General features: G+C 44.5%; 2 protein-coding genes and 1 long non-coding RNA gene across 7 annotated transcripts in view; 1 reads left to right on the top strand and 2 right to left on the bottom strand.

The window, feature by feature from the left end:
* LOC104873340 (ubiquinol-cytochrome-c reductase complex assembly factor 1) overlaps positions 1–6,701 on the bottom strand; it is a 96,469-nt gene extending 89,768 nt beyond the window's left edge. Inside the window, exon 1 of one of the 4 annotated variants that reach the window (XM_010639950.3) lies at positions 6,401–6,701. In XM_010639950.3, coding sequence (XP_010638252.1) covers positions 6,401–6,424 — 24 coding nt within the window. In that variant the 5' untranslated portion in view covers positions 6,425–6,701. The remainder of the gene's footprint in view (positions 1–6,400) is intronic. The other 3 variants (XM_010639949.2, XM_010639946.3, XM_010639947.3) reach the window with 3 other exon arrangements.
* A 12,074-nt stretch (positions 6,702–18,775) lies between these two features.
* On the top strand, positions 18,776–21,396 carry LOC117287231. 2 transcript variants are annotated; one of them, XR_004518456.1, is made up of 4 exons: positions 18,776–19,315; positions 19,804–20,029; positions 20,876–21,034; positions 21,242–21,396. It is a non-coding gene; the product is annotated as an uncharacterized LOC117287231 (long non-coding RNA). The 2 variants fall into 2 exon arrangements; XR_004518455.1 differs by having other exon boundaries at positions 20,842–21,034.
* Gdf5 (growth differentiation factor 5) lies at positions 20,990–25,433 on the bottom strand. The gene is made up of 2 exons (XM_033767052.1): positions 24,539–25,433; positions 20,990–22,211 (listed from the first exon to the last, which is right to left on the bottom strand). Exons 1-2 carry the CDS (start codon positions 25,149–25,151, stop codon positions 21,337–21,339), a joined length of 1,488 nt encoding a protein of 495 aa, XP_033622943.1. The 5' UTR covers positions 25,152–25,433; the 3' UTR covers positions 20,990–21,336.
* Between the last annotated feature and the right edge of the window lie 1,787 nt (positions 25,434–27,220).

Below are 27,220 nucleotides of genomic sequence, written 5' to 3'. Positions count from 1 at the left end.
TCTGGCAGGTTGAGGTAGGAGGATCACAAATTTGAGTCCAGCCCAGGCCAACTTAGTGACTCAGCAAGACCCTGTCTCAAAAAAGGGCTAGGATGTAGCTCAGTGCAAAGGTCCTCGCTTCAATTCCCAGTTTTTTAAAAGTTATTTTTAACCTGGCATAGTGAACCACTGGTCCTGGGGGAAAGACAGTGTTAGGTTCCTGCAAGCCTCTCGTTGCAACATCTTTGTCAACCAATCAATACATAACGTTGTTTTCTATGCTTTTCTTTTAAAGATGTCCCCTTACTAGTTATTAACATTCGCTTCACAGGCAATAGCACATTATAAATCATTTCCGAGCAAAACTAACAACAAATGTAAGGCACATCACTGCCTTCTTGCACTTCACAACACTAGGCAGAACTTGAACACTGCTCTTTTTGAGGGGATATGGGGGATCAAACTCAGGACCTTACTTTCGAGGCAGGTAGCAGAACCACTGAGCTAAATCCCCGGCCTTGAGCACTACTTTTGAGATTCATTTTACAAAAGTAAATGACTGAAACAAGCACAAAAATATGAAAAATAAGGCACTAAATAGACCAAAAAATATTTATTTACAACATAAAATCTGAAAAAGAAATCAGAGTTGCCTTGTTTGCCCTCAGCTGGGAATGTGTACACTGGTGAGTCAAATTTCTCAACCCTCTGTACATGTCTCCAAATGAAAAGTGTTGTGAGCTACTGATTTGGCAACTACAAATAAAATTTCAGCAACTAGGTAAATTCACAAATACAGAACACATGAGTAATAAAGACTGGTTACAGTCACCAAATTCACTTCATAATTCCCCTGTGGTACATATATTCTGAATCCCAATGTCTAATTCAATTCCATAGTCCAGGGACAGATACTACCGTAACAAGTCTGCTACAAGTTATAAAGTAGCATGCAGTGTCACCAGATGGGTCTAAGGAGGTACCTCAAAGAGGAGACACAAACCTCAACTCATCTTGCCAAGCTGGTTTGACTCTCATCATAGAAAAGCGTTTCAGGATGTGTCAGTGAGAGGCAAAGGCTGACTTACTGGGCAGAGATAGAAAATTAGAGAAAATAGCCAAGCATGGTGGTGCACACCTGTAATCCCAGAACTCGGGAGGCTGAGGCAGGAGGATCACTGTGAGTTCGAGACCAGCCTGGGCTACATAGTGAGTTCCAGGTCAGTCTCAACTATACAGTGAGACCCTGTCTCAAAAAAACCAAAACAAAAAAACAAAAGAATGAGACCTAGTTATATGGATTTACTGGAGTGGGCTGAGTCTTGAAGGTGCAGTTACATCTCCAGAAGATGGTTACTTCTGCTGGAGGCAGCCTCAGTTTTGTATAAGTCAACCTCCAAGATGATCATAGCTTTAGAGCAGTGACAGTAAACCTTTTAAGAGCTTTCAATAACAAATAGCCTGCTGCAGCACATGTGCCATAGATTTGTCACCATTGGTTTAGGACAATTACAGGAGACTTCTGTGCATCACTGGTAGGTGAATGTCCCTATAAACCTCTTTGTGCCCTCAGTCTTGAAGGATGATAAGATAGGCCATATAAATTTAAGGGTAATCAACTTTTTTGCCAACTTTTAGATACTCCGTAAATTATTAGCATGCCTATGTGCAGAGTTAATCAAGCACCTGACCCAAAGTTTTAAGGCAATAAATGAAAGGGAAAGCTTTGTTCTGATTTAGTTACCTATTGGGCATCTGTAGGCCCTAATGAAGAGTCACTACTTTTTAGCAAAACTGGTTTTTGTTTGTTCTGTGAACCTGGGAATTGTACTCATGGCCTTCACATGCAGGGACATTCCAAGCCATTGTTTATTTTTTAGACAGAGTTTCATTAGTTTAAATTGCCCAGCTGGGCTTTAACTTTTGATGCTCCTGCCTCAGGCTCCCAGAGTACTGGTATTACAGATGTGTAATCCCTTGCCCGGCTCCAAAAACTGCTTTTAAGTCCCTAACTGCCTCAAAAGAAAACACAAATCATTTTCTTAATGAATAACATGTTGAGAGCCCAGAAGTTTGTCCTCTGCCCCCATGGTGGCCTCTGAATGTCACTACAAAAGGATAGTTCCAGACAGAAGGAGAATATTCAACAATTCTTTCAGAAAGTATTATGGCTTCAGATATAACTCAGTAGTAGAGCACATGCTTAGCATATGCAAGGCCTTTGATTACCCAGCACCGAAAACAAAAATTTTTAAATTACTGAGTACACCCTCCTATTACTTTGTTAAAGGCGTCCAATCTGAGCTTTCAAAAGATTGACTACAATACAGGAAGGATTTGAACAAATCAGTAAATACATTAAGGGTGAGATGTCAAGAGTCTATCAGAAAAAGGAGTTAACAAACACAGCAAGGGAGAAGGGAAGAATGGATTTATAATGGACTAGATTACAGTAACCGGTGTATGTTTAATGTATACAGATATAAAAAGTGATATATGTATGGTCATATGTATATATATAAATACATATATTTCCTACCCATGTCTAAATAGGGACTGGAAGCAATGACACCCCAGTAGCAACAAGCACATGTAGCGCTCAGATTTGGTTTCTAAACAGCAATATTCACTAGAAGGAACTAGTCTTCCCTGGGGAAAAGTTGGCTCCTGAAAGGGGCTCCTGCTCCTCAGCCTTAGCATTATGTGATCGGCTTAAACAATCTTTCTGCTTTAATCACCCTTCCCTTAGTCCAGGTCTTCATCACTTCCTCTAGGATTCCTTAAGTAGCTTCGGACCTTAGAACTCTAATCTCAGCTCCCTCTGCTTGATCTATTCACAACTGCTATGGAGATTGTTATGGCTTGTGTCTTACATGTCCCCACAAAGCCTCATGCAGTCACAGGTGGGGCTTTTTCAGAGGTGGCTGTATCCAGAATGTGTGACGTTGGGATTGATTCATGGTGCAATGTTAGGATCAAGGGCACTAGGATTAATGGTGTGAGTGTTACCTAATCCAAGTAGCCTGGATAAGACATAAGGGAGAGAAAAAGCTGTGGTCATCCCTCCCTAGCTTTGCTACCTTCTGGCCTACCATGAACAGTTTCTCCTCTGTCATGCCACCCACCCTGCCTTGGAGCCAGCCAATTATGGACTGAAACCTCTACAAACTATGAGCTAAATAAACCTTTCCTCCTTTAACTTTCAGTGTCAGGTATTTATCCCAGCAACAAGAAAAGAAACTAAGACAGAGATCTATTAAAACAAAACTCTAGTAGTGGGAATACAAGTACTTAATACATTAACTTTTTCTGGGGTGGGGGGAGAATCAAACTCAGGACCTTGCATTTGTGAGCCAGGTGGCAGCACCACTGAGCTAAATCCCAGGCCCTATACTGACTTTTTTTTACTTTCAAAATAGTCTTTTAAATTTTTAAAGAAATGAAAAAAGAAATACAAATCTGCCTTTGATCAGTGGTGGTTGTAAGAAGAGAGCAACATGAGAAAATAATTATAAAGAGGCACAGAGAAACTTGTGAGCGACAAATATGTTCATCACTTGTAGGGTCATGGCAACTTTTCAGGTGTATACCTGTGTCAGGCCTAATCATGTTGTACAATTAGTCTATAGCCATACCACCCTGGACACACCTGATCTTGTCAGACTGTACAATTACTTTTTGGGGTTTTTTTTGTTTTTTGGGTTTTTTTTTTGGTACCAGGGACGGAACGTGGGACCTTGCGCTTGCAAGGCAGGTGGTGGAGCCCTGAGCTAAATCCCCAGACCTAGAATGTAAAATTAAATCCTGTAATTTATTGTGTCAGTTCTCAATTTAATGAAAAACAAGTTAAATTATGAAAAATAGTAAGTGGACTCAAAAAACTTCTACTCTTGTTTAAAATACTTCCCAGGGCCAGGGATTTAGCTCAGTGGTTCGGTGGCCTGCATTGCAAGTGCAAGGACCCGAGTTCAATCCCTGATACCAAGAAAAAAACCAAAAAACAAAAAAACAAAAAATAAAATACTTCCCACAACGCTTCTGGGCCTTTTGGCTAAGATCAAGTGTAAAATACTTCCCCAAAGGCTCCCCCTCTACCTCCGAGATAAACTTCAAACTCCTAACCATGATACTCAAGGAGTTTTAATACCATTTCCCCCCAAGTAACCTCAAGTTCAGTCAGATTTACTTACAGTTCCTTTTCTAGCATTATTAGAATATAATTCTTCTCTTCCATGTCCTTTCCTCTAATGCTCTCATTTAGTTCAATGGTTTATTTCCTTGTCTTCAAGTGCCTCTCTTCTCTGTTTCCATACCTTTATCTGTACCTGTTATAAAATTCTATTATACCTTTCCAAGTGTTTGCAGTTTTTTTTAATCTCCTCTATTAAATTATAAACTTGAGTAAAGTTTGTTTTTCATGTACAGTGCCTTACATAGTTCCCAGAATGTAGCAAACACTCAATAGTTGCTGAATTAAAGAGAAGGAAAGAAATCTTTACACAGCCAAGCATGGCAGCACAAGCCTATAATCCCAGTGCTTGGGTGACTGAGACAAGAGAATCGCAAGTTCAAGGCCAGCCTGGGCGACACAGTCAGTTCAAGTCCAGCCTGAACTACACAGTGAGATCTTGTCTCAAAAAAAAAAAAAAAAAAAAAAAAAATCTTTACTTGTATCACAGTACTTAGTCTAAACCCCTTTGCAGAGTGGGTGATCAATAAATATCTGCTACTTTTTGGTTTACTGCCACCTTCAAGGAATCCTTAGGGAGTTTCCATTGCTTTATCACAGATATTTTAACATATATACTAAGAAGACCTATCACTATCAGGGTATAGTTAAAGAAAGGGAATTTCCTTATTTAAACCTGTATTACAACAAAAAAGATAAACAAATGAATTTTTAAAAATGCAGACCCAATTAACAGAGGGCAGAAGAAGAGATAATTTTTATGGATATTACCACCTAAGAAAAAATGAACTGCATGCTCAGGGACAATAAAATAGCTGGAGCAGCTATTAACTTTCAAGATAATGTGTTCATTTCAAGTTTTTAGATCAATAACCCCACACACACACATCTATCTTAAAAGCTAAGTAATTTAGGAAAAAGGGGATAGCCAGTGTTAGGCCACTTGCCTAGCACCATGCTTGAGGTCCTGGGTTCCATCTCCAGCATGGAAAAAAAGAAAACCAGCTAAATTTGAACATGCTAGTTTTCATTCCCCAGATGCTCTCAAATTAGTTTCTGCCTTGGAGTAAACAGTTACTTCACCAAGTGAATCTTGTTTATAGAAACGATTTCTCAAAAATTTACTGAGCAGCATACTGCACTTTGCTGGGCTAGCAAGGAATACAAGAAGTAAAATTGCAGTGTCTCTAAGCCTTATATAAAGAGCCTAAAAATCACAAGTGGTAAAATAACTCAAAAGAGAGTCCGGCAGGAAAAGACAGTGTCTGCTATGAAAAAATATTCTTGAACCAGTGTGTTAAAGACTTGCGAAATTATAACTGTCTAGTCCTTCTATGATTAGAAACTAAGATCTGTGCCCACCTAACCTTTTTTTCTGCTGCCACTTTCTTTCTCCTTTAATTCCCAGAGGTCAGAGTATGCTAGAAAAAGAATCTCACGAGGATTGGGCCCAAAATTCAAGAGATACAGTAACTTCCACATAAGGGTGCTAGCGTCATGAATTTAGCTCAGTGGTGCCGCCACCTGCCTTGTAAGCGCAAGGACCCGAGTTCGATCCCCGGTACCAAAAACAAACAACACACATGGGTGTTACGAGTCTAATAGTCTTTCTTTAGTTCATTCATTCATTCAACAAGTATTGACTGAACACCCAGAATGTGCCACGCACTGTGCTATGCAAAATCAAAATCACCTATATAACCCCGATTCTTGTGCGCCTCCCTTTCAGTCTAATATTTAGTCTATATTCCACTTTACTTTAGTTAAGAATTGACATACGGTCTTTTAAACAAGTTCAGTCTCTAAAGCCAGAGGGGCTGCAAGGAGATAAAAGTCCTCGTTTTTTTTCACTTGGGAACACGGAAGCTCCAAAGCGTCTTGCCCAAGGTCACACTGTGCCACAGGGACTATAACCCGCGTATCCCGTAACTCCATCAGGGTCCCAAGTGGTCCCCCCTGCGAGAAAAGGGTTACAGAAGATGGTGGAGGAATAGCAAAGCTCATCAAATAATGGTGCAATGTTCCTCCCTCCACGAAAGAAGGAGTCGCCAAATCAAGAGCCCGGACAAGTGGGAAGCTGCCTTAATTTCCCGCGCGGAAAGGTGCTACGCAGCCAAGCAATCTCACAGGGGCCCCTTTTGCGTTTCCTTCCAGATTCTCCCTCCCCCCGCCCTCTCTGATTCCAACCCGGAGACCCGGCAGGTAGCCACAGAAGATTACTCCTGCACTCACAAGGACTCTCACCAGCAACGCCATGTTCCTCTACAACCATTTCCGGGTGAAGAGTGGACTTCCGGAAACCCGTCATCCTTTTACCAACGGGCGTCCCTCACCCACGGCGCAGGCGCACAGGCCCTGTACGTGCGCCGGTGCTTCCCCTTTGCGGAGGTCAAGTTTGGCTGTGCTCCTCCCCGCTGTCTTTTCCCAGCTACGCGTCACAGTGGCTCAAAGCCTGCTCCGACGCCATCTCCTGACCTCTGTCTCTCACATCCGGGTCTTTATCTTCTATCAGTCTAGTCTGACTTCTCAGCAAACTCTTCCCTAGAGTCACTCCTTCCAGACTCTAGCAGAAGTGTCCGTTTTCAATGGGAGCTTGAAGACAACAGGACTTTGATGAATCTCAATATTTAAAAAGAGCCTAAGAAGTAATTTGAGATAGAAACACGAGAGTCTTGAGAGTCAAGGGAAGAAAATGATCACATGCTGGTCTAAAGCTTGAGAAAGAAATTCCCGAATTTGTGGTTAGTTGATTGATAAGTGGAAACTTCTTTGCATGTTGTTGGAAAGGATTAGTAAAGAATCAAGGATGCAAGAAGTTTCCCGAGGAAGGGCCTTTCTCTGAGTAGAATGGCCTTGGCTAGAGAACTCTTCGTTGTATCCCAGAAGTAGAAGAGAGAAGGTGTGTATGTCCCACGGGTTGACTGGGAGCAGAGGGCCAGGATGTTGAAGGACTTCCTTCTTTTCAATTCATTCACCAAAGATCCATCTAGTGTTCCCTATGTACTAGACACAGACAGATGTGGATACCGGCATCATGGAGCTCATGATGAGGGAGAAAGGAAACTAGTCAACCAGTGAGAAAATAAAATCTGTGCTAAGTGTTAGGAAGGAAACAGCTAATGTAGAGAATAATGCAGAGAACTTCTTGGGACTGTGTGGCCACGCAGAGCCTGTGTGAGCAGGTGACATATAGACTGAAATCTAAAGGATGAGAAGCAGCTAGCCATGAGAAGTGGCTTCACGTGTGCTAGTCTTTTAATGTAAATGTATTTTTGTAAATGTATCTATTAATTGATAAATTGAGATTCTATATGTGTGTGTCACCATGTTTTGAAATGTGTATGCACTGGAAACCACACATCTGTAATCCCAGGACTTTCACAAGGTAGGAGGATCGCTGAGAGTTCGAGGCTAGGCTGGGCTACATAGTGAGTTCCAGCCTGAACAACATAGCCAAGCCATGTCTCGAGAGAGAAGAAAAGCTGGGCATTTAGCTCAGCGGCACTGCTCCTGCCTTGCAAGTGCAAGGTCCTGAGTTTGATCCCCAGTATCAAAAAAAGAAAGAAAGAAAAGAAATGTGTGTACATTGTGAAATAGCTAATTTTTAAAAATAGCTAAATTAAATGTGACTTATTTTGTGGTGAAACATTTCAAACTACTTGCTGGTTTCCAAGAGTACAGTTAACAGCTGGGCGTGGTGGCACACACCTGTAATCCCAACACTCAGGAGGCTGAGGCAGGAGGATCACTTTGAATTTGAGACCAGCCTGGGCTACCTAGTGAGTTCCAGGTCAGTCTCAACTACATAGTGAGACCCTGTCTCAAAACAAACAAACAAAGAATACAGTTATTAACTATAGTCACCTAACTGGCATTTTGTATCCCCTTTAACTAACACCTTCCCCAATCTCCTTTCAATCTCCTGGTAATAACCACTATTCCACTCTCAATTTCTGTAAATTCAACTTTTTTAGATTTCACATATAGGTGAAATCATACAGTGTCTTTTTGTGCCTCGTTTATTTCACTTAGTATAATATCCTCCAGGTTCATCCATGTTGTCACAAATGACAAAATTTCCTTTTTTCAGGCTGAAGAGTATTTCGGTGTATATATATAAAACCCACATTTTCTTGATCCATTGGGTTAATTTTATGTCCTGGCTATTGTGAAATACTGTAACAAACATGGGAATGCAACTATCTCGTCAATACTGATTTCATCTTCTGTAAATACATATCCAGTAGTGGGACAGCTGTAGTGATAGTTGTTTTTTTAATTTTTTGAGGAACCTCTGTACAGTTTTCCATAATAGCTATACTATCCTAATTTACATTCTTACCTACAGAATGCAAGTGTTCTCTTTTTCCATCCTTTTTAAAACATAATAGCTATTCTAACAGCTGTACTATTCATTGTGGTTTTAGTTTGCATTCCTTTATGATTAATGATGAGAATTTTTATATGCCCATTGGCCATTTATATTTATTCTCTGGAGAAATGTCTATTTTTGAAGATGTTTTTCCCATTTTATGTTTGCTTTTGTTTTGTGTTGTGCTGTTGGGGTTTGAATACAGGCCCTCACACATGCTAGCAAGCACTCTACTGCTGAGCTACATCCCCAGCCTTCTTTGCCTTTTTGTGCACACGTGTGGGTGGTACTGAGGATTGAACCCAGGGCCTTTACAATGATATGCATCTCTAGCCCCTTTTTCTTATTTTTTAAATTTTGAAACAGGGTATTGCTAAATTGTCCAGGCTGGGTTAAAACTTGCGATCCTCCTGCCTTAGTCTCCCAGTGTGCTAGGATTGCAATCATACACCACCACACTTGGCTCTTTGCCCATTATTAAATCATATTAGTTATTTCCTTGTTATTGAGCTGTTCCTGATGTATTTAGTATATTAAGCATTAATCAGATGTATAATTTTGCAAATATTTTCTTCCACCCCACAAATGGTCTCTTCACTCTATTGACTTGTTTCCTTTGCTGTGCAGAAGCTTTTTAGTTTGATGAAATCCTATATGTCTGTTTTGCTTTTATTCCCTATGCTTTCAGGATCATATCTAGAAAAATTATTACCTAGACCATTGTCATGGAGCTTTCCCTATTTTTATTCTAGTAAAGTTTCTGGTGTGATGTTCAAGTCTTTAATACATTTTAATTTTTTGAGATAGAGTCTCACTATGCAGGCCAGGCTGGCCTTGAGCTCACTATGTAGCCTAGGCTGGCCCTGAATTCGTGGTGATCCTCCTACCTCAGCCTCCCAATGTGCACCACCATGCCCAGCTTTAATACATTTTGAATTGATATTTTGTTTGGTTTGATTTGGTTTGGTACTGGGGATTGAACTCAGGACCTTGTGCTTGCAAAGCAGGTGGCAGGCACCACTGAGTTAAATCCGCAGCCCTGAATTGACTTTTATATGTGGTTTGATAGTGACATTTATACATATACATGTAGATACCAGTTGTTCCATCACCATTTATTGAAGAAGCTAGTAGACAGATTACAGACTTGTACAGCCATGCCTGGCTACTGCTTCTTTTTGTACAGAATATAAAAATATCCCTCATTAATCTTCCATTTGAAAGCTTTTACAAGCCTAAATGAAGATAGTGTGCACACAGTTGGACAGTTTATATGTGCATCTTGGAAACCAATGGTGCAGTGCTCTACACATAAATTAGGATAAATTTATCACATATTAAAAGAGAGATAAGAGAAATATTTTAGTTAAATTTAAGAAGCAAAGGGGCCAGAGATTTAGCTGAGTGGTGCTGCCCCCTTCCTTACAAGCACAAAGTCCTGAGTTCAATCTCTGGTAGGAAAAAAAAATGTAAGAAGCAAATATGACACAAAAACTGTACCGTCTTAGTTTTTCATTGTTGTAATAAGATACCTGAGGGAGTTTAACTTTGTAAAGAAAGAAAGTCTGTTTATCTCACAGTTTGGGGACTGAAGGTCATAGCACTGGAACTGAGTGAAGGGCCCCCTTGGTCACATCATGGCAGATGTCAGTGATGGTAGCATATGCAAGTAACAAGTGTGGGTGCCAGCAATCATGCTGCAAAAGGAAGTCAGAGAGAATGAAGTGGAACCAGACTCAAGCTTTTTAGTACAGTCCTGGGAGAACTACCTTAATCTCTTCCCAACAGTGGCACCCTCGAGTGACCCAAGGATTTTCTACTAAACCCCACCTCTTATTTAATTTTTTCTTTTTCTTTTTTTGGTACCAGGGATCGAACTTGGGTCCTTGCGCTTGCGAGGCAGGCAGCAGAACCACTGAGCTAAATCTCTGGCCCTTAAACACCACCTCTTAAAATTTTTTATTCCATATCATCTCCCAGTGATGTCATCTTGGGTACCAAACTTCCAACACATAAAATTTTGGGGCACACTCAAATATAGCGTATGTAAATAAGTCCAAGTCAGCAGTCCACACGAGATAATGGATTAAAATGTTGGCAACGAGAGAGAAGATTGACGTGCAATTTCCTTGAGATGACCTATCTTCTCTGTGAAGAGTCTCCTTCAGACTTCTAGAGTGCTGGAATTACAGGTTAATTTCTTAATTTTAAATTAATAAGTATTATTTGGTTACATTCTCTTCTAAAATTTAGCACATTACAGGAAACAGCTACCACTTTAGCTCCTAAATTCAAGGTCAGCCTGGGCAAAATGGTGAGATTCTGCCTCAAAAGAAAAAGTCAGGTGGAGTGGTAAATGCATATTATCCCAGCTATTCAGGAGGCTGAGCCAGGAAGATGGCAAATTCAAGGTTAGCTTGGGCAAATCGATGAGACCTTGTCTCAAGATAAAAATAAAAAGAGATGAGGATGCAACTCAGTGGTTGAGAGCCTGCCCAGCACGTTTGAGGATCTGGGTTCAATTTCTCATACTGCCCCTCATAAATGCTATGAGAGGGCTTAGTGTGTAGCATGGTGGTAGAGCACTTTTCTAGCATGCAGAAACCCTGGGTTCCATCACCAGCACTGCAAACAACAAGAACCAAATATCTACAACCAACAAAATGTTACATGTACATACACATGATGAATTTTAAAAAGACCTGGAAGAAAATTCGATACAGTCAACAGTGTGAACTGTATGCTTTCAAAGGTTTAAGATGGTAGATTTTAGCCAGGCATGGTGGCGCACGCCTGTAATTCCAGCACTCAGGAGGCTAAGGTAGGAGGATCGCTGTGAGTTCAAGACCAGCCTGGGCTACATAGTGAGTCCAGGTCAGTCTCAACTACATAGTGAGACCCTGTCTCAAAAAAATAAAAAAGATGGTAGATTTTATTATATGTTTTTGAGATGGAAGCATAAATTGGCTGTTCCTATAGCTCATATTTGTTCTTTCCACTTTTATACTGTGTGCATCTATCTCCCAGGCTGAGTGTGATTCTACTGTTTAAAGATAAATATTTTTCTTGTCTGTTGTTGTTTTTTGAGACAAGGTCTCACTATATAGTTGAGGCTGCCCTGGAACTCACTATGTAGCCCAGGCTGGTCTCAAACTCACAGTGATCCTCCTGCCTCAGCCACCGGAGTGCTGGGATTACAGGTGTGTGCCATCATGCCCGGATCAAGATAAGTATTTTTCTTAAAACACGGGTCTTACATGCAAGCCAACTACTTGTATGCGAACTACTACTCAAATCAAAGAAACTATTCTGATATTGGAAGGCAAAAAATGGTCACGTTAAACTTATTAAGAGAAGAGAGCGTACAATATTTAAAGAATTTTGAAGGATCCTGTTTAGTCTATGTTATGGCTTTTATCTAGATGTCCCTCTTCGGCCTCATGTGATCATAGGTGAGGAGTTTCAGAGGAGGCTGGATTAGGATGAGTGACGCTGGGATTAAGGATGTGATGCTGGGATAAAGAGTGTGATGCTGAGATTAAGAGTGCCCTACCCTGAATCACAGGAAAATAGAGAAGATAATTGAATGGTCAAGTGAGTAGTGAATAGAGTAGAGAAAGGTAGCAAGAAAGCTTCATGAAGGGGCAAGAGACTTGACTGGGTCCTGAAGGTGGAAAGGAATTTGGATGGGGCTTGAGAGCATATAGGCAAATGAGTAACTGTGAGTTTACAAGATGGGAAGGGTGCATTCACACCCCTAAAAATCACATGGACTCGGTGGATTCCATGGACTCCGTGGGGGTGGCGTCAGCTAAAAGCTGCCGGGTCCTTTTGGTATAGACACTTGATGCTTTCCACTTGACTTCTGAGAGATGCTATCTTGGAGAAGACAGAAAACGATAGCCAGAGCCTCAAAGGACAAATATACTAAAGGAGAGATGATGAGAAAAGAGAACAATAGTAAAAACTGACTCCCTGGATCTCCATGATATACCTAATATATTTGGATATTCAGGTTATACTCATAGACTGCCTTAGTTACTTTGCTCTTTGTTGAGACAAAATACCCAACAACCAGAGTTAGAGGAGGAAAAGTTTATTTAGCTCGCAGTTTGTACAGGTTTCAGTCCACAGTTGGCTGGCTCCAAGGCAGGGTGGCATAGCAGAAGGGTGATGCAGAGGAAAAGTTGTGCGTGGCAGGCAGACAGGAGACAGCAAAGCAGCAAACAGCAAAGTGGCAGAGAATTTTTTTGTCCCTTTCTATTCCATCCAAGCTGCCTGCCTTTTGGGTGGTGTCACCCAAAGTCAGAGTGAGCCTTCCCATTATCCACACCCAGAAATGCAAAACCAATCAGCAGACTAATTTAGTCATCACAGCATCACACATGTAGATCCAGCCACCTCTGAAAAGCCCGACTATGACCAAATGAGGCTTGGTGGGGGGGCATCTAAACACAAGCCATAACAAGGTCCTGGGTTTAATCTCCAAAACTACAAATAATAATAATAATGGTAGTAGTAATAGTAGGTAAGGCTGCCGGGCATGGTGGTGCACACCTGTAATCCCAGCACTCGGGAGGCTGAGGCAGGAGGATCACTGTGAGTTCGAGACCAGCCTGGGCTACACAGTGAGTTCCAGGTCAGTCTCACTACATAGTGAAACCCTGTCTCAAAAAAAAGAAAAAATAAATAGTAGGTAAGGCTTATTGAGTGCTTATTGCAAACCAGACGTTATTTAAAAGTTTTATATATGTATTATAGATAACTTTCCCAACATGTACATAACAGCTATACAACCTAAGAACTATTATTATCCCTATTTGGCATATGAGGAAATTTGAGACTAGTAAGATATAGTGACTTTGCCCAAGGTCACATGGGTATGAGTGGAATTTGATCTCAGGCAGTGTGACACAGAGCTCTGACTACGCTCAGTGTGCGTGATTTTCAGGAACTCTGGTGCTTATCTAGTCAGCACCCCTCTACTGTACAGCCACTTTCTCTTCCCCTAAAACATGCTCAGTCCCTTCTTCAGTTTCCCAAGTAATTATCCAAGCTCTTTTTGACAATAAGAATTTGGTATTTTACCTAGTCCATCTTCAGACAGAAAAAGCTCTCCTTTAAATTCGTCTGAAATATGCCTAAGGAAAAATATAGTATAATAGCTCATATGCATAACGGGGATTACAGCAGCTATCTTCTAGGAAGTTTACAGGAATGAATGAAATAGGATAGAAGCATTTAGTACAATGCTTGGTACCAGTAGCGGAACAATGCATGACCCCAGTTGATGATATGCCTCTTTGTGCATAGGTCTATCTCCTGTAACTGTACAAACTGATCATGTCTCCTTCACCCATGTTAGTCCTTCGGTTCCTAACAGGTATGATCAGGTTTCCTCTAAGCTGCGGCTGCTGTTTTCTTCCTCCTTCTCCTCCTCCCTCTCTTCCTCCTCCTCTTCCTCTAGTTTCTTCAGCGGGATCTCACAGGACATTTCTAGACCACTCACTATTACCCTATCACATCCTCCTCCATCCTTCCCACTATGGCTTGGGTGAAGAGGTCAGAAAATCACTGAGCAGAGCAGAGTCATAGTCTTCTTGGGTTTGTACACGTCTATTAATAAAGCCCATGAGCTTTTTTGTTTTGTTTGTTTGTTTGTTTGTGGTACTAGGGATCCGACTCAGGACCTTGCACTTGCCAGGCAGGCACTGCGCCACTGAACTATATCCCCAGCCTCCCACAGGTTTTCTGTGTTTTTGTTTCATTTTGCTTGCAATTCTGGGGACCAAACCCACAGCCTCACTCATACTAGGCAAGCACTCCGCTGCTGAACCATACTCCCAACCCTGAAGAATACACTTGTATCACCACTTAAGCAGCCATATTATATTCAGTTAACTGCACTGAGTTCACAGCCACCTCTAACACTATTTCTTTGCAGTCTGAAGTTATGAGATCACATTTTTTCACATTCTATATATGCAGTTAGTTTTATGAATCTTAATTTTTTTTTATGTTTGGCATCAGGACTCAAACTCGGGACCTTGTACTTGGGTGACAGGTGGCAGAACCACTGAGCTAAATCCTCAGCCGATTTCATGAATCTTTAGATGGATCATTTGACTTTTTTCCATATTTTATTTCATCTCCTCTGATTCAACCTATGTTATCCTAAAATTCTTTGGGATCTTAATTTTCTCTTCCATTTATGCATTGATTTTTTTTTTAGGAAAACGTATTGGTACATTTTAGATATATATAACAGTAACACCTAGCATAGGAAATTTGTACCTGTACATGGTATATCTTGTTTCTTTTTTTTCCCACTACCTTTGGGATCTTAATTTTCTCTTCCATTTATGCATTGATTTTTTTTTTTAGGAAAACATATTGGTACATTTTAGATATATATAACGGTAACACCTAGCATAGGAAATTTGTACCTGTACATGGTATATCTTGTTTCTTTTTTTTCCCACTCCCCTTTCAATTCCTCATCTCTTCCTTATTTAAAAAAGCTTTGTCTCTGTCTTTTCTTCTATTCTTTTTTCTCATTCCTTTTTTTCTTTCCCTCTCCCCATTCCTTGTTCCCCTTCTCATTTGAATATTTTCTGCCCATTTCCTGAAATCTATTATACATTTTGGTCCTTATTTACACTTTTAGTTTTTACACCAGAGAAACAATGTGGTATTTAAACATGTGTGTCCTGTTTATTTCTCTTAAGAGTATGGTCTAATATTTCAAGCTTATCTTTCTTTGTGGAAGAGAAGTACTCCATTGTATTAAAACACACACACACACACCTTCTTTATCCATTTATCAGTTGATGGGCATTTGGGCTATTTCCAATATTTAGCTATTACAATCCATGCTGCTAGAGACATAAGTCTGCATATATTGCTGTAGTATGATACTTTTAACTGTTTCAGGAAGATACCGAGATCGAACTTGGGACCTTGTGCTTGTGAGGCAGGTGGCAGAACCATTGAGCTAAATCCCCAGCCCTGTAGTTTTCATTTTTTGAGGAATCTCCACACTGATTTCCACAGTGGTTCCACCAGTCTATGCTCCCACCAACAGTGCAGAAAGGTTCCTTTTTTCCCCACAGCCCTGACAGCATTTGTTACTGGTTAATTTCATGATAATAGCCATTCTTTCTGAAGTGAGATGGAATTTCAGTGTTGTTTTAATTTACATCTCTTGAATGACCAGTGATGCTGAGTGTCTTTTCATATATTTATTTGCCATTTCTACTTCTTCATCTGAGATGTATCTATTCACTTTAGATCCCCATTTTTGGATTGGCTCTTTAGATTTGGGGGTGCTGATTTTTTTTAAGTCCTTTATGTATTCTAGATATTAGTCTTTCGTCCGAGGAACAGGTAGAGAAAATTTTTTTCCACACTGTGTTGTCTCTTCACTCTTAAGCATGAATGTTTTTTCTTTTTGAGACAGGGTCTCACTACGCAGTGCAGGCTGGCCTTGAACTCACTATGTAGTCCACACTGGCCTCGTACTTGTGGCAATCCTCCTGCCTCAGCTTTGTGAGTACTAGGTTACAGGTGTGTGCCACCACACCTGGCTTATGTATAGATCTTAAGGACAGAATCACTACAAGGTAAGATAATTCTTGTAAAGTGCTAAGCACAAATGACTCACACATGATAATCCCTAGATAAACATGAATAATTGTGGTTGTTATTTTCCCAACACTAAGTGCAGGACCTGGCTCACTGTAGATCCTCAGTAAATATTCATTGATTAATGAATGAATGATTGGATCAAAGATCCTGGAATGAATGAATTTCCTTTCTCCAAAATCTCAGGCTCGGTAAATTTCACATTATTTCTCAGAATAGGAAAACTTAAGCTCAGAGAGGTTAGTTAACTTGCCAGAGTTTACTCAGCCGGACCATGACTGAGACCAGGTAGAGGAACCAGTAGTGAAACCCAGGCCTGCCTGATTTCAAAGCATGTATGACTAATCCTTCCCTACTATGCTTCCTTACATCTGCATCGAGATCAGCAGAATTAGTAGAGGGGTCAAAATAAAGTCTGAGAGGCTTCTGAGTTTATGTGTCCAAAGCCCAAGAAAAGTTGAGTCTCCTGTTACGATCCTGGGACATGGAGATGCAGAAAGGATCAAGAGATGGGGAGCAGAGCACTAGAAGCCCCCTCTCACCTCCCTCTGGGCCTCTCATATTCCCTGTCCTAAACTCTGTTCCACTATTTCTCCCGAGGAACCAACAGCATGGCATGTCCCCGAGGAGATACTTCTGAACCCACGGAGCCAAGACTAGTGAGGTGACTCAACTGCTTGCCAAGACCAGGCCCAGTACAGTCAGGGGCCCAGAAGAGCAGGCACAAAGAGTGAGGAGACCTGCAGGAGACCTGTGGTTGCTACTCTGCCTTCACCTCTCTGGGTATCAGCTTCCTTTCCGTAAAAGTGGCAAGGAGATAATAGTCATCCTGCCAGCTTCTTAGGATGGCATGAGACACAACAGTGACGACAGATGTTTACTGAGAGCCACCTTTGTGCCAGCTACTATCCTGAGTGCCTTTTATATCCTCTCAATTGTCCCTATGAAATGGGTATATTGTTTACTCTCACTTTTTTCTTCTCATCAATAAGAAAACCAATGCTCAAGGAATTTTATTTTATTTTGATTTATTTTTATTTTTATTTTTGGAACCTTGTGCTTGCAAGGCAGGTGGCAGCACCACTGAGCTAAATCCCTGGCCCTGCTCAGGGAAGGCTTCTAACTCTGAATGACCAAACTGAAGTTCAAACTGTGTGGCCTTGTGAGCCCTTCAGAACTGAGAAATCAGGGATGAGAACAGTGAAGCATAAAATAAGCCTGAACTCTTTGGGCAAGAATGTGCCGCACAGTTACAGGTTGCTGCTAGGGAAGAGCCTTTCCCAAGAAGGTGGTTGCACAGATTTGAAAGTTAAGGTGAAAGGGCTTCTCCCACCTGCAGTGATCAGACTGAATCCCTAGAGTGGAAAGTAGGAGGAGATGCTCCTTGTAGAAGAGAGTTCCAGGGCAGGTTGAGGTGGGAGAGCAAACTCCTTAGGTGTCCCTCAGATTGGCTACTGTCTATTCAAAGCCGAGGCCTTCAAGGAAGAAGAGCAGGAGCGTGCCGCCAATCGCCTCCATGCTGCAGCGGACTTGCATAGTCCAGAGGTGGCAACCTTGGCTCCTGGTCCTCCACAGGACCGAGGGTTAGGGTGGCCCTGCCCTGCACCTCCAACCCGGTGCTGCTGGAGTTCCCGGTGTGCCTACTCTTGGAGAAGCCTCTCCCAAGGCCGGGGATGTAGCTCAGTGGTTCCACCGCCTGCCTGGCAAGCAAAAGGTCCTGAGTTCAATCCCCGGTCCAAAAAAGAAAAAGATGAAGAAGCCGCTCTATATGAAGTGTCAATAAATGAATCGATGGATGGAGAGTTGGGAATAGCTTATCCAATCATTGATGGGATTCCTAATATGATATATGATACCACAAGCAGCTAGACAACACATCAAAATAATAAGAAAGAGAGCAGGCTGGGGATTTAGCTCAGTGGTTCCACCACCTGCCTTGCAAGCACAGGTCCTGAGTTCCATCCCCTGTACCCAAAAAAACAAAAAACAACAACAACAACAACAAAGCAGCACTAAATTATCATTTAAAAAACACGACTAAGTTTTCTTAATACTCTATATAATTTAAACTACAGCGGTGAGTAGTGAGGAAAAAGAATGTTTCTTGTTTCTATCTCTGCCTACAGTGACTGTTCTTATTCCACTGATCTCCTTAGCAGCACTCTTCTGCTCCGGCTCTGTGGAGGAAAACTTTGCATGGGACTGCGCCAGCACAGCCAGCCTTTGCTTTTACAGTCTGCTTTTTCCCAACACCATACCAGTGGATGTGTTCTTCGACCTTTGGACTTGGATGGGTATTAAACTCTTCAGACATAATTAAGGCAACCATGGCCAAGATGGCTTATGTATTAAGTCTTTTTTTTTTTTGTACCGGGGATCGAACTCAGGACCTGTGCTTGCAAGGCAGGTTGTGGAACCACTGAGCCAAATCCCCAGCCCTTATATATTAAGTCTTAAAAGCATTTGTCTCTGAAAGCTCAACTGGATGGACATGCTGGAGACCCATGGAGTTTGGAGGAAAGTTGCTTTGCCTTTCTTAACTCAGGTTTAGGACTAAGAGGCTTAAACTGCAGAAGCTTTGACTGTACTTCTGTTCCACCCTTTTTGAGGATTCTGACTGCTGTATCAGAGAAGCATTTCAATAAAATGTCTTGATGAAAATTAACTCCCCTAATCATGAAGAGAAGAGGAAGGAGAAGGAGAAGAGCAGGGCTCTGATGAGGGCTTAGATGATGCTCCACTGGGGTTAAACCAAGCAGAAGCTCCACTCTTTCCAGACCTTCCAGAGAAACCAGGAACACAAAGTCCAGGAAATAAGAACTTGTGGTATGCGGTACCACCTGGGACCCCTTCATCCCCTGTCTCTCTGCCCTTGAGTTTCCTGCACCCAGTTTCTAAACTGTTCTCCTTGTACCCGTAGACATCTCTTTGGCTTCCCAGCACCTCCCTGCAGGCTCATTCTCCTCTCACACACACCAGGACTCTGTCTGCCATGGCAGCTCCTCTGTTTATCTCAAGTTCCCAGGGTCACCACTAGCCAAACACAACAAAGCCAGGCCAGGGAGAGCTCGGCTCCAGACTCAAATTGGCCCCTCTGGGACAGGTCTCAAAACCAAGGAGGCAGCTCAAAGGTAGGCTGTCCCATGAATTGGGCTCTTGCTTCAGGCCCTGACAACCCAGGTTTCAGGAGTGGAGGGAAAGGACACCAGATCTGCCCACAGCTGGGCAGGAGTCCCTACCATTGAGACAGCTTTGGCTGGGAGCCTTGGGAATCAAAGGCCCAGCTGCAAAAAGGTAGGGAAATGTTTTGAGGCCCCCAGGATGAGAGCCAGAGACTTGGACTTCTGGTTCTCCCCGTGTGTCTCCTCAGCCAGGTGGAGCCTGGACCTGAGCCCTCCGCCTGAGGACTGAGGTCCCTAAATTTCCCCACCAGGGGGCTGTGTTTCTCTCCCAGAAATTCGTGTCCTAGACATCTCCCAAGGCTCTAGCCAACAAAAGGAAGTGAACATTCACTCTGGGCCAAGCACCAAGCAGGAAATATTGTCAGCAGGTGCCTAGCACCAGTCTGCCTGAGGCCTGTGGCAGTGTATTTATCTAATGTATAATTATGTACTTACAGGATGTAAAATGGGAAAAGAAGGGGTTCCAATTCTGACTCCGAAGCTCTGGAAGGTGATGAGCGAGTGGTGAGGGTCCGGAGCTGGAGGACAAGGTCCTGTGGGAAGGAGGTCAGGGAAAAACGCAGACACCTCCACAGGGAGAAGACTGCTGGCAGCCCATCCCTGGCAGCCCACGTTTTGCAGTGGACAAGCAAAGGGGCCTTTAAATGGTACCCAGTTAATTCTGTGAGTATGGAGGGCAGGGGGTTCAGGACAGATGCTGGTGAGTGATGTAGGGATGATTTTCAAGAAAACAAAAGCCCCAATATCCCTCTCATTTTGAGATCCATTTTGGAGCCAACAAACGAAGGAATATAAAAATCTAACTCTGTTGCCAAGCCCCAAAAGAGGAGAACACACACACACACACACACACACTTAGGGACCAATGGGCTTTTGGAAGGAACAAGAATGAGGTTAGAGGTGAGCACCAGCCCTGCCCAGTTGCTCTTCTATGTCTCATTCTGCTTCGGTTCCCAGGGGTGGGGGTGGGGCCTGACCTTGTGCATAAGGCAACCCACCTTCCCTCCGTGGGTTAGGAATTTTGGGGGGGTCAGGGGTCCCCTGGAATGAAGAAGTCTGCCACAGTTTTAGGAACAGTTTTGCTTTTTATGTCATCAATGTACATTTTAATCTAAATCTTCTTTCTCATTCTGCTTCGGTTCCCAGGGGTGGGGGTGGGGCCCGACCTTGTGCATAAGGCAACCCACCTTCCCTCCGTGGGTTAGGAATTTGGGGGGGGGTCACGGGTCCCCTGGAATGAAGAAGTCTGCCACAGTTTTAGGAACAGTTTTGCTTTTTATGTCATCAATGTACATTTTAATCTAACAGTCTAATGGCCTCGTACATCTCATGACCTTGTGCATAAGGCAACCCACCTTCCCTCCGTGGGTTAGGAATTTTGGGGGGGTCAGGGGTCCCCTGGAATGAAGAAGTCTGCCACAGTTTTAGGAACAGTTTTGCTTTTTATGTCATCAATGTACATTTTAATCTAACAGTCTAATGGCCTCGTACATCTCACCCCTGCCCAAGCCCACTCCGCTGTCTCCCACCCCAGCCCCATCAGCATCTGGGCAGAAAGTCACCAGGCACAAAGGTGATTCAAAGAGGAAGTGGCACCTGTGGCTCTCCCTGGAGATGCTTAGAATGGCACCTGATCCCTTGGAGAGGCCAAAGACCAAGGAGGCTCAGGTAAGGGGAGATGGCAGGCTGAGTCTCATTGGAAAACACTGTCTTCTGGGTCTCAGTCTCATTCAGAGTGTGTCCCCTGAGGTCGTCCCTGCCAGTCAGAGCACCAGAAGAGCAGAAATCCTCAGACGGACTAAAGGGGACCTTGAGGCTGAGTCACACTCAGAATGAGCGAGGCTGCTGGAATCCCCTTTCATGCATGCTGTGTAGGTACTTCTGGCTGCAGCTTCCCAACCCCACTGTGATTCCAAGAGCGTGAAGGACTCTCAAAATGTGCTACCCCAGAAGACAGAAGGCCAGTGCTGCTACCTGCAGCCACAAGACTCCACAACCATGTCCTCATACTGCTTATACACCACGTTGTTGGCAGAGTCAATGAAGAGGATGCTGATGGGACTCAGCCGTGTGGGCACGCAGCAGGTAGGTGGCGTGGACTCAGGGTCCATAGAGTTCATCAGGGTCTGGATGACTGCGTGGTTTGTGGGCTCCAGGTGGGAGCGCAAGGGGAATTCACACAGCCCTTCACAGTGGAAGGCCTCATACTCAAGAGGTGCGATGATCCAGTCATCCCAGCCCATGTCCTTGAAGTTGACGTGCAGGGCCTTCCGACTACAGCGGGCCTTAAGGTTCTTGCTAGGTCTCTTGCCCTGGCGAGTGGCCAGTGGGGCCCGTCGTTTCCGCCGCTGGCTAAACAGATACTCGTACACGGTCTTATCATCCTGGCCAGAGCGGGCCTTAATCTCATTAAAGAACAGGTCCCGTTTCTTGGTGCGGCCAAACACCAGGAACAGGGCCTTTTCATGGACCTGCCGGGCAGCCCGGTCAAAGCCCAGGCCACGGAGGTCCACAGCCCGGCCACGTTCCCAGGCCTCCAGCTCCAGGCACAGCTGGGCCGAATTCTTGAAGTTTCGGAAGAGCTTCCAGATGTCGAACACCTCCCAGCCAGACCCGTCCAGGCCTGGCACAGAGCGCACATCCAGCAAGGCTGCCGGCTGCCGGCCGCTGGGGCAGCTGGACAGCTTCAGCTGGGCAGCCCGCCCACTTCCAGGGGCCACTGGCTTGGCTGTGTCTGAGGACCTCTTCCGCAAGATCCTCAGCTCGGCCCCCAGCAGCCCATCCTTCTCCAGGGCACTAATGTCAAACACGTACCTCTGCTTCCTGACCACAGGGCCTCGGTCATCTAGAGAGAACAGCCAGAAGTTAATTTCTGCAACCTCACCAGCAAAGCCAGTCACCTCCAAGCCTCAGGGGAAGGCCTCGCTCTCTCCCCCTCAAGAGAGCTTTCTTTAACCTCTTCCCTAATGAGCAGAGGCCAACACCCCAAGCCACTAAGAGCCTTTTTCAGAATGAGGACACTTCCTACATAGCCGACCATGTAGGAATATGTATCTGTAGGGGTGGCTGTGCATGACTTACTTGAGTGATGGGGTGTTTGTGGCAAAGATTGATGTGTGTTAGAGCCATAACTGCCTTCAATCCTTCTGTCTTTCTCCCCCATCCATGCTCTAACCTCATAATTCATTTGTGAGACAGTTGCAATGTACATTAAAATTATCCTTTTACCAGAAGAGGAACCTAAAGTCCAAAGAAGCTACATGAATTGCCCAAAGAAAAAAATAGAGTTGGAACTCTAGCTTAGAATTTTTATACCCCATCCTGAGCCGCTTCCACCATGATGCCTTAAAAAAGTAGTGTTCTTGTTTTGCAGAGGAGGCACAGAGATGAGGAGTGACTTAACTTAGGTCACATAGCAAGTTAATGACAAAGCTGGTCTACAACCCAATTTCCCTGGCTTCCTAGTCGCCCAAAGAAAAAAATAGAGTTGGAACTCTAGCTTAGAATTTTTATACCCCATCCTGAGCCGCTTCCACCATGATGCCTTAAAAAAGTAGTGTTCTTGTTTTGCAGAGGAGGCACAGAGATGAGGAGTGACTTAACTTAGGTCACATAGCAAGTTAATGACAAAGCTGGTCTACAACCCAATTTCCCTGGCTTCCTAGTCTAAAAAAAATAGAGTGTAAGATAGTTTGTGTGTATGTGTGTGACTAAGTTCATTTGTGCAAATGCAAGGTAAGATATGTGACATGTTGTATGTATGTATATTTGGACTTGTGTGACTATTTGAAGGGTGTGCATATATATGTGCATGAGGCTATGTGTATACAGAAGAAGGTGTGTGTGTGTGTGTGTATGTGTGTGTGTATGTGTGTGTGTATGTGAAAGAGAGAGAGGGAGGGAGGGAGGATCAGTATTATCTCTGAATCAGCAAGCACTCTTTTCTGAATACCAACTCGCCATTGGGGAACATTCATATATTGCTCTAGAAGGTAACTAATTAGGCCTTTAAACTCTCCATTTCCCCCTCCCCAAGCTCCCTTAGTGCTGGGGGGCACAAAGACTTATTTTATGAGCCCCCAAGGGGTCACAGCTTTCCCTGACTGGGCAGGCAGCCAGGCCACCTCCCCCACCTCAGCCAGACCTGCTGCCTCTGTGCCTGCCCCCATCCACCCCGTGTCGTTCCCCCCACAGACCAGCGCTAATGAGGAGCCTCTCCCACTCAGCCCCTCCCCCACCCCGCCAGCCAAAGTCCCAAGATCAAAACCAGAGCACAGGAGCCGCAAGCAACCTTAGCTACCAGTGGTCTATCTCCCTCTTAAGACTGCGGAGAAACTGAGGAACTCATTGAGATCACAGCAAATCCAGAGGAAAGACTGAGGCAGCAACACAAGGTGGGAGTGGGAGAAGCGAGGAGAACAGGTGTTCTGGGTTAATGATGAAAATGATCTGTGTTTAAGATAGGACATAACGTTTTCACCTTGAAAGACTCTCAGAAAGCACCCCGTCCAGCCCCTATATATGCATACCGATGGTGAAAAATGAGACTCCAAGGTGGGAAGGGGCTTTCATACTGTTAGATTCTGTTTCCCTCTTTACTGTCTTTACCTCTCCTGCCTTCTCTGCCCCCTAACTAGTGAACAAAGTTGCAGAACCATGGTGACCTAAAGATCTATTTCTCTCTTTGCTCAGAAAACCCTGGAATTGGACTGCAGCTTTAACTCAGTGACACTGTGCCTGCCTTGAAAGCACAAGGTCCTGAGTTCAATCTCTAGTACAAAAATAAATAAAGATAGACAGATAGATAGATAGATAGAGAATCCTGGAGCTTGGAAAGTTTGGCCAATCCACACAGGTAGAGAGCATGGCCCAGTAATCAAGAGCCTTGGAATCTAGTCTCCAATTCTGCCACCAACTGACAGGTCTTATCTCCTCTCTGGGCTTTAGTGCGCCCCTCTGGCCTTGCAGGAATTGGACTTGGTGAACCCTAGATGCCCTCCTGGGCTGGCATGACAGAAGCTTGGACCTGTCTGTGTGAGATAAGTTCCAGTCACCCACCTGGGTGCACCCAGGCTGGATGCACCTACTGTCCCTGGCCTGTACGGCAGCCTCAGAGCTCTGGAAGCCCCTCAGTGCATGCAGATGTCCCTCCCTGCCACCCTGCCGCCTCACCTTGCCCTTTGTCAATGAAGCTGGTGATGGTGTTGGCCAGGCCAGCCTCCAACTTCACGCTCCTGTTGCTTCCCTTTCTGTCAGCATCGGACAGCGTCCTGTACAGCGAGAGCATGTACTCGTGGGGTGTGATGGGGGGTGGGCGGAAAGGCTCCTTGGGCTCTCGAGGGGGGCCAGGCTTCCTGGACTTCTTCAGCAGAAAGGAACTTGGGACAGATCCTGCTTTGGGGGGTGCCTTGCCCCCCGGAAGCTGTCCTTTTGGGGTTATAGTCCGTGATGCAGCCTGCTTGATCTGAGGAGGGGATCCTGGCTTGGGTTCAGGACCACTAGATCTAGGGGGCAGCTTTTTGGGTTCATCTTTCTTGGCCTGTGTCTGCTCAGCACCTCCCTGGGCCTTGGCATTGGCGGCCCCCCCACTGTAGCTGTGACCCCCTGGCCTAAAGATGTTCCGGGCCAGGGGGGGCCTCTCCTTGGCCTCCGCTTTGGCCAGTCCTGGCCTTGCCCCCGAGGATCTCTGGCCCAAGTCAGGGGCACCCAACACAGTGCAGGTGAGTTGCAGATCCAAACAAGCCAGGTGCCAAAGCAAGAAAGTGAGGAGTTTGGGGAGTCTCATCCTCTGGCCAGCTGCTGAATGACACCAGAGAGAACGGCAGCAGCAAAGGTGCCTCTGGCTTGGCAGGAAAAACCATGAAAGGAGTGGACCTTCAGGAGCAGTGGCAGCAGCAGGAAGGGCTTTCTCTTCAGTCTGAGACTCTTCAAGTCCGCCGGGCGTGTGTCTGTATCCAGTCCCATAGTGGAAATGCTCCCGTATCCAGACGTGCACCGTCTCCAGTCAGCAGCTGAAAATAACTCGTTCTTGAAAGGAGAAAGCCGACCGCCCCCTTTCTCCCACACAACTGACTGAGGGCTTGAAGGAGGCTTGTATAAGGCTGAGAGATTTTTCCAAGAAGGAAGAATGGCGTAATGCTGCCTGTGTGCTCCAGTTTTTTTTCCCCTCTAGTTTTGAATCCTTTCCAGTGAAAATACTTCACACACACACACACACACACACACACACACACACACCCTGCAGGTGCTCAGAAAAATCTTTTACAAACCTGAACTCAAGAATTGGAAACGGAATTCCAACCCAAACCAATTTAATTACTCTCTGATGTCATGCTGTCTAAATTCATTTAAGTGCGATATATTTATGTGAAAAAAAATCACCGCTGCCCTTTGGAGGCCATGGCTCACAGGGGCTCTTGGCACTGAGCCCCACAGCGGGCCTTGAGGCTTAGGGGGCCTCTCAATCCCCGGAGCAGATTCAGGGGTCTTCACCTCCACCTCGCAGAGCAGCCCACCCCACCACCCTGCAGAGCGACATTGAGGAGTGAGCTCAGAGATCTGAAACCACAGAAGCATGGGGAGTGTGGGTTTTCAGCGGAGTCCTTGTGTTTTTAAAGTAGTTTCAATCCTTGTGTCTATAGTCTGGGACCTGATTTGTTGTGTGTGTGTGTGTGTGTGTGTGTGTGTGTGTGTGTGTGTGTGTGTGTGTGTGGGGGAATGTGTGTGTGTGTGTGTGTGTGTGTGTGTGTGTGTGTGTGTGTGTGTTGGGGAGGCAGCACACATGGGGGCGTTTACCCACAGTTTCTTTTATTTTAATAAACTTGTGGTGACCCAGAGACAGAAAAAATATCAGTGCCCACTACACCCCTCCCTCCCCCAAATGCCATTGGCTGAGCTTAGATGATTCCTCCAGCCTCGGGGGCACTGCTAGCCTTGAGCCCGGTGCCACTAACCCATCAAAGACTCCTCAGTTTTCTTCGATTGGCTGAGCTCAGAAGCAGAAGTCCCAGTCTGGGGCAGCAGCGGCCCCTGCAGGGACAGAAAAAATATCAGTGCCCACTACACCCCTCCCTCCCCCAAATGCCATTGGCTGAGCTTAGATGATTCCTCCAGCCTCGGGGGCACTGCTAGCCTTGAGCCCGGTGCCACTAACCCATCAAAGACTCCTCAGTTTTCTTCGATTGGCTGAGCTCAGAAGCAGAAGTCCCAGTCTGGGGCAGCAGCGGCCCCTGCAGGTGACTGGAAAAGCAATTTCCCACAGGATCCTTTGGTAGCTCAGAAGTCTGAAGTTCAGCTAGATTCAAAGATGTCTTCAAGTGCCTTGTTGAAGGACTAAAGCTGCTTTCCTTTTGGGACCCTGGGCATCTTTCCACAGAGTGATGCGGGAAGCTGCTCCCTTAACTTGGCAGATGAGCCTCCCGTCACTCCCACGACTGGAGGAAGAGTCTTCCTCATCCTGAGACTTTCAGCGGGAAAGCCACCACATCTAGGAAGTCTTCCCTGATTCCCATTTGGAGCCAATGACTTCCTCTTACACATTTCCCTACAACTTTTGCCACATCGTAAGAGGAAAATCAGAAAAGCAGTAGTTAGGTAGGGTCCTCTGTGAATCTTTTTTATTTCAGTGCTAGGAAATTAACCCAGGGCATCACACATGTTAGGCAAACTCTCCACCATTGAGCTACATTCCCAGCCTTCCTTCTTAATCTAATACCCTCTGAGCCAACCTAACAAATCCCATTCATACGCTAAGGTTGGTTTCTTGACATAGCTGGGCACAGAGTAGATGTCAGTGAGGGTCTGACAAATGAGAGTAAGAAATTCACTGCGGGGGGGGGGGGGCGCAAAGCCCAG

Source organism: Fukomys damarensis, unplaced genomic scaffold (genome assembly GCF_012274545.1).
Source record: "Fukomys damarensis isolate Sample0158 unplaced genomic scaffold, DMR_v1.0_HiC HiC_scaffold_22, whole genome shotgun sequence".
NCBI lineage: Eukaryota > Metazoa > Chordata > Mammalia > Rodentia > Bathyergidae > Fukomys > Fukomys damarensis.
The sequence above is the reverse complement of the archived record's forward strand: the minus strand, read 5'-3'. Positions and strand labels throughout refer to the sequence as shown.

Bases quoted from the DNA above. Each gene is read 5' to 3' on its own strand.
- Gdf5 (XM_033767052.1), bottom strand. From the start codon at position 25,151: ATGAGACTCCCCAAACTCCTCACTTTCTTGCTTTGGCACCTGGCTTGT. The intron at 22,212-24,538 runs GTGAGGCGGCAG...TGTTCTCTCTAG, and splicing joins CTTCATTGACAAAGGGCAAG to ATGACCGAGGCCCTGTGGTC.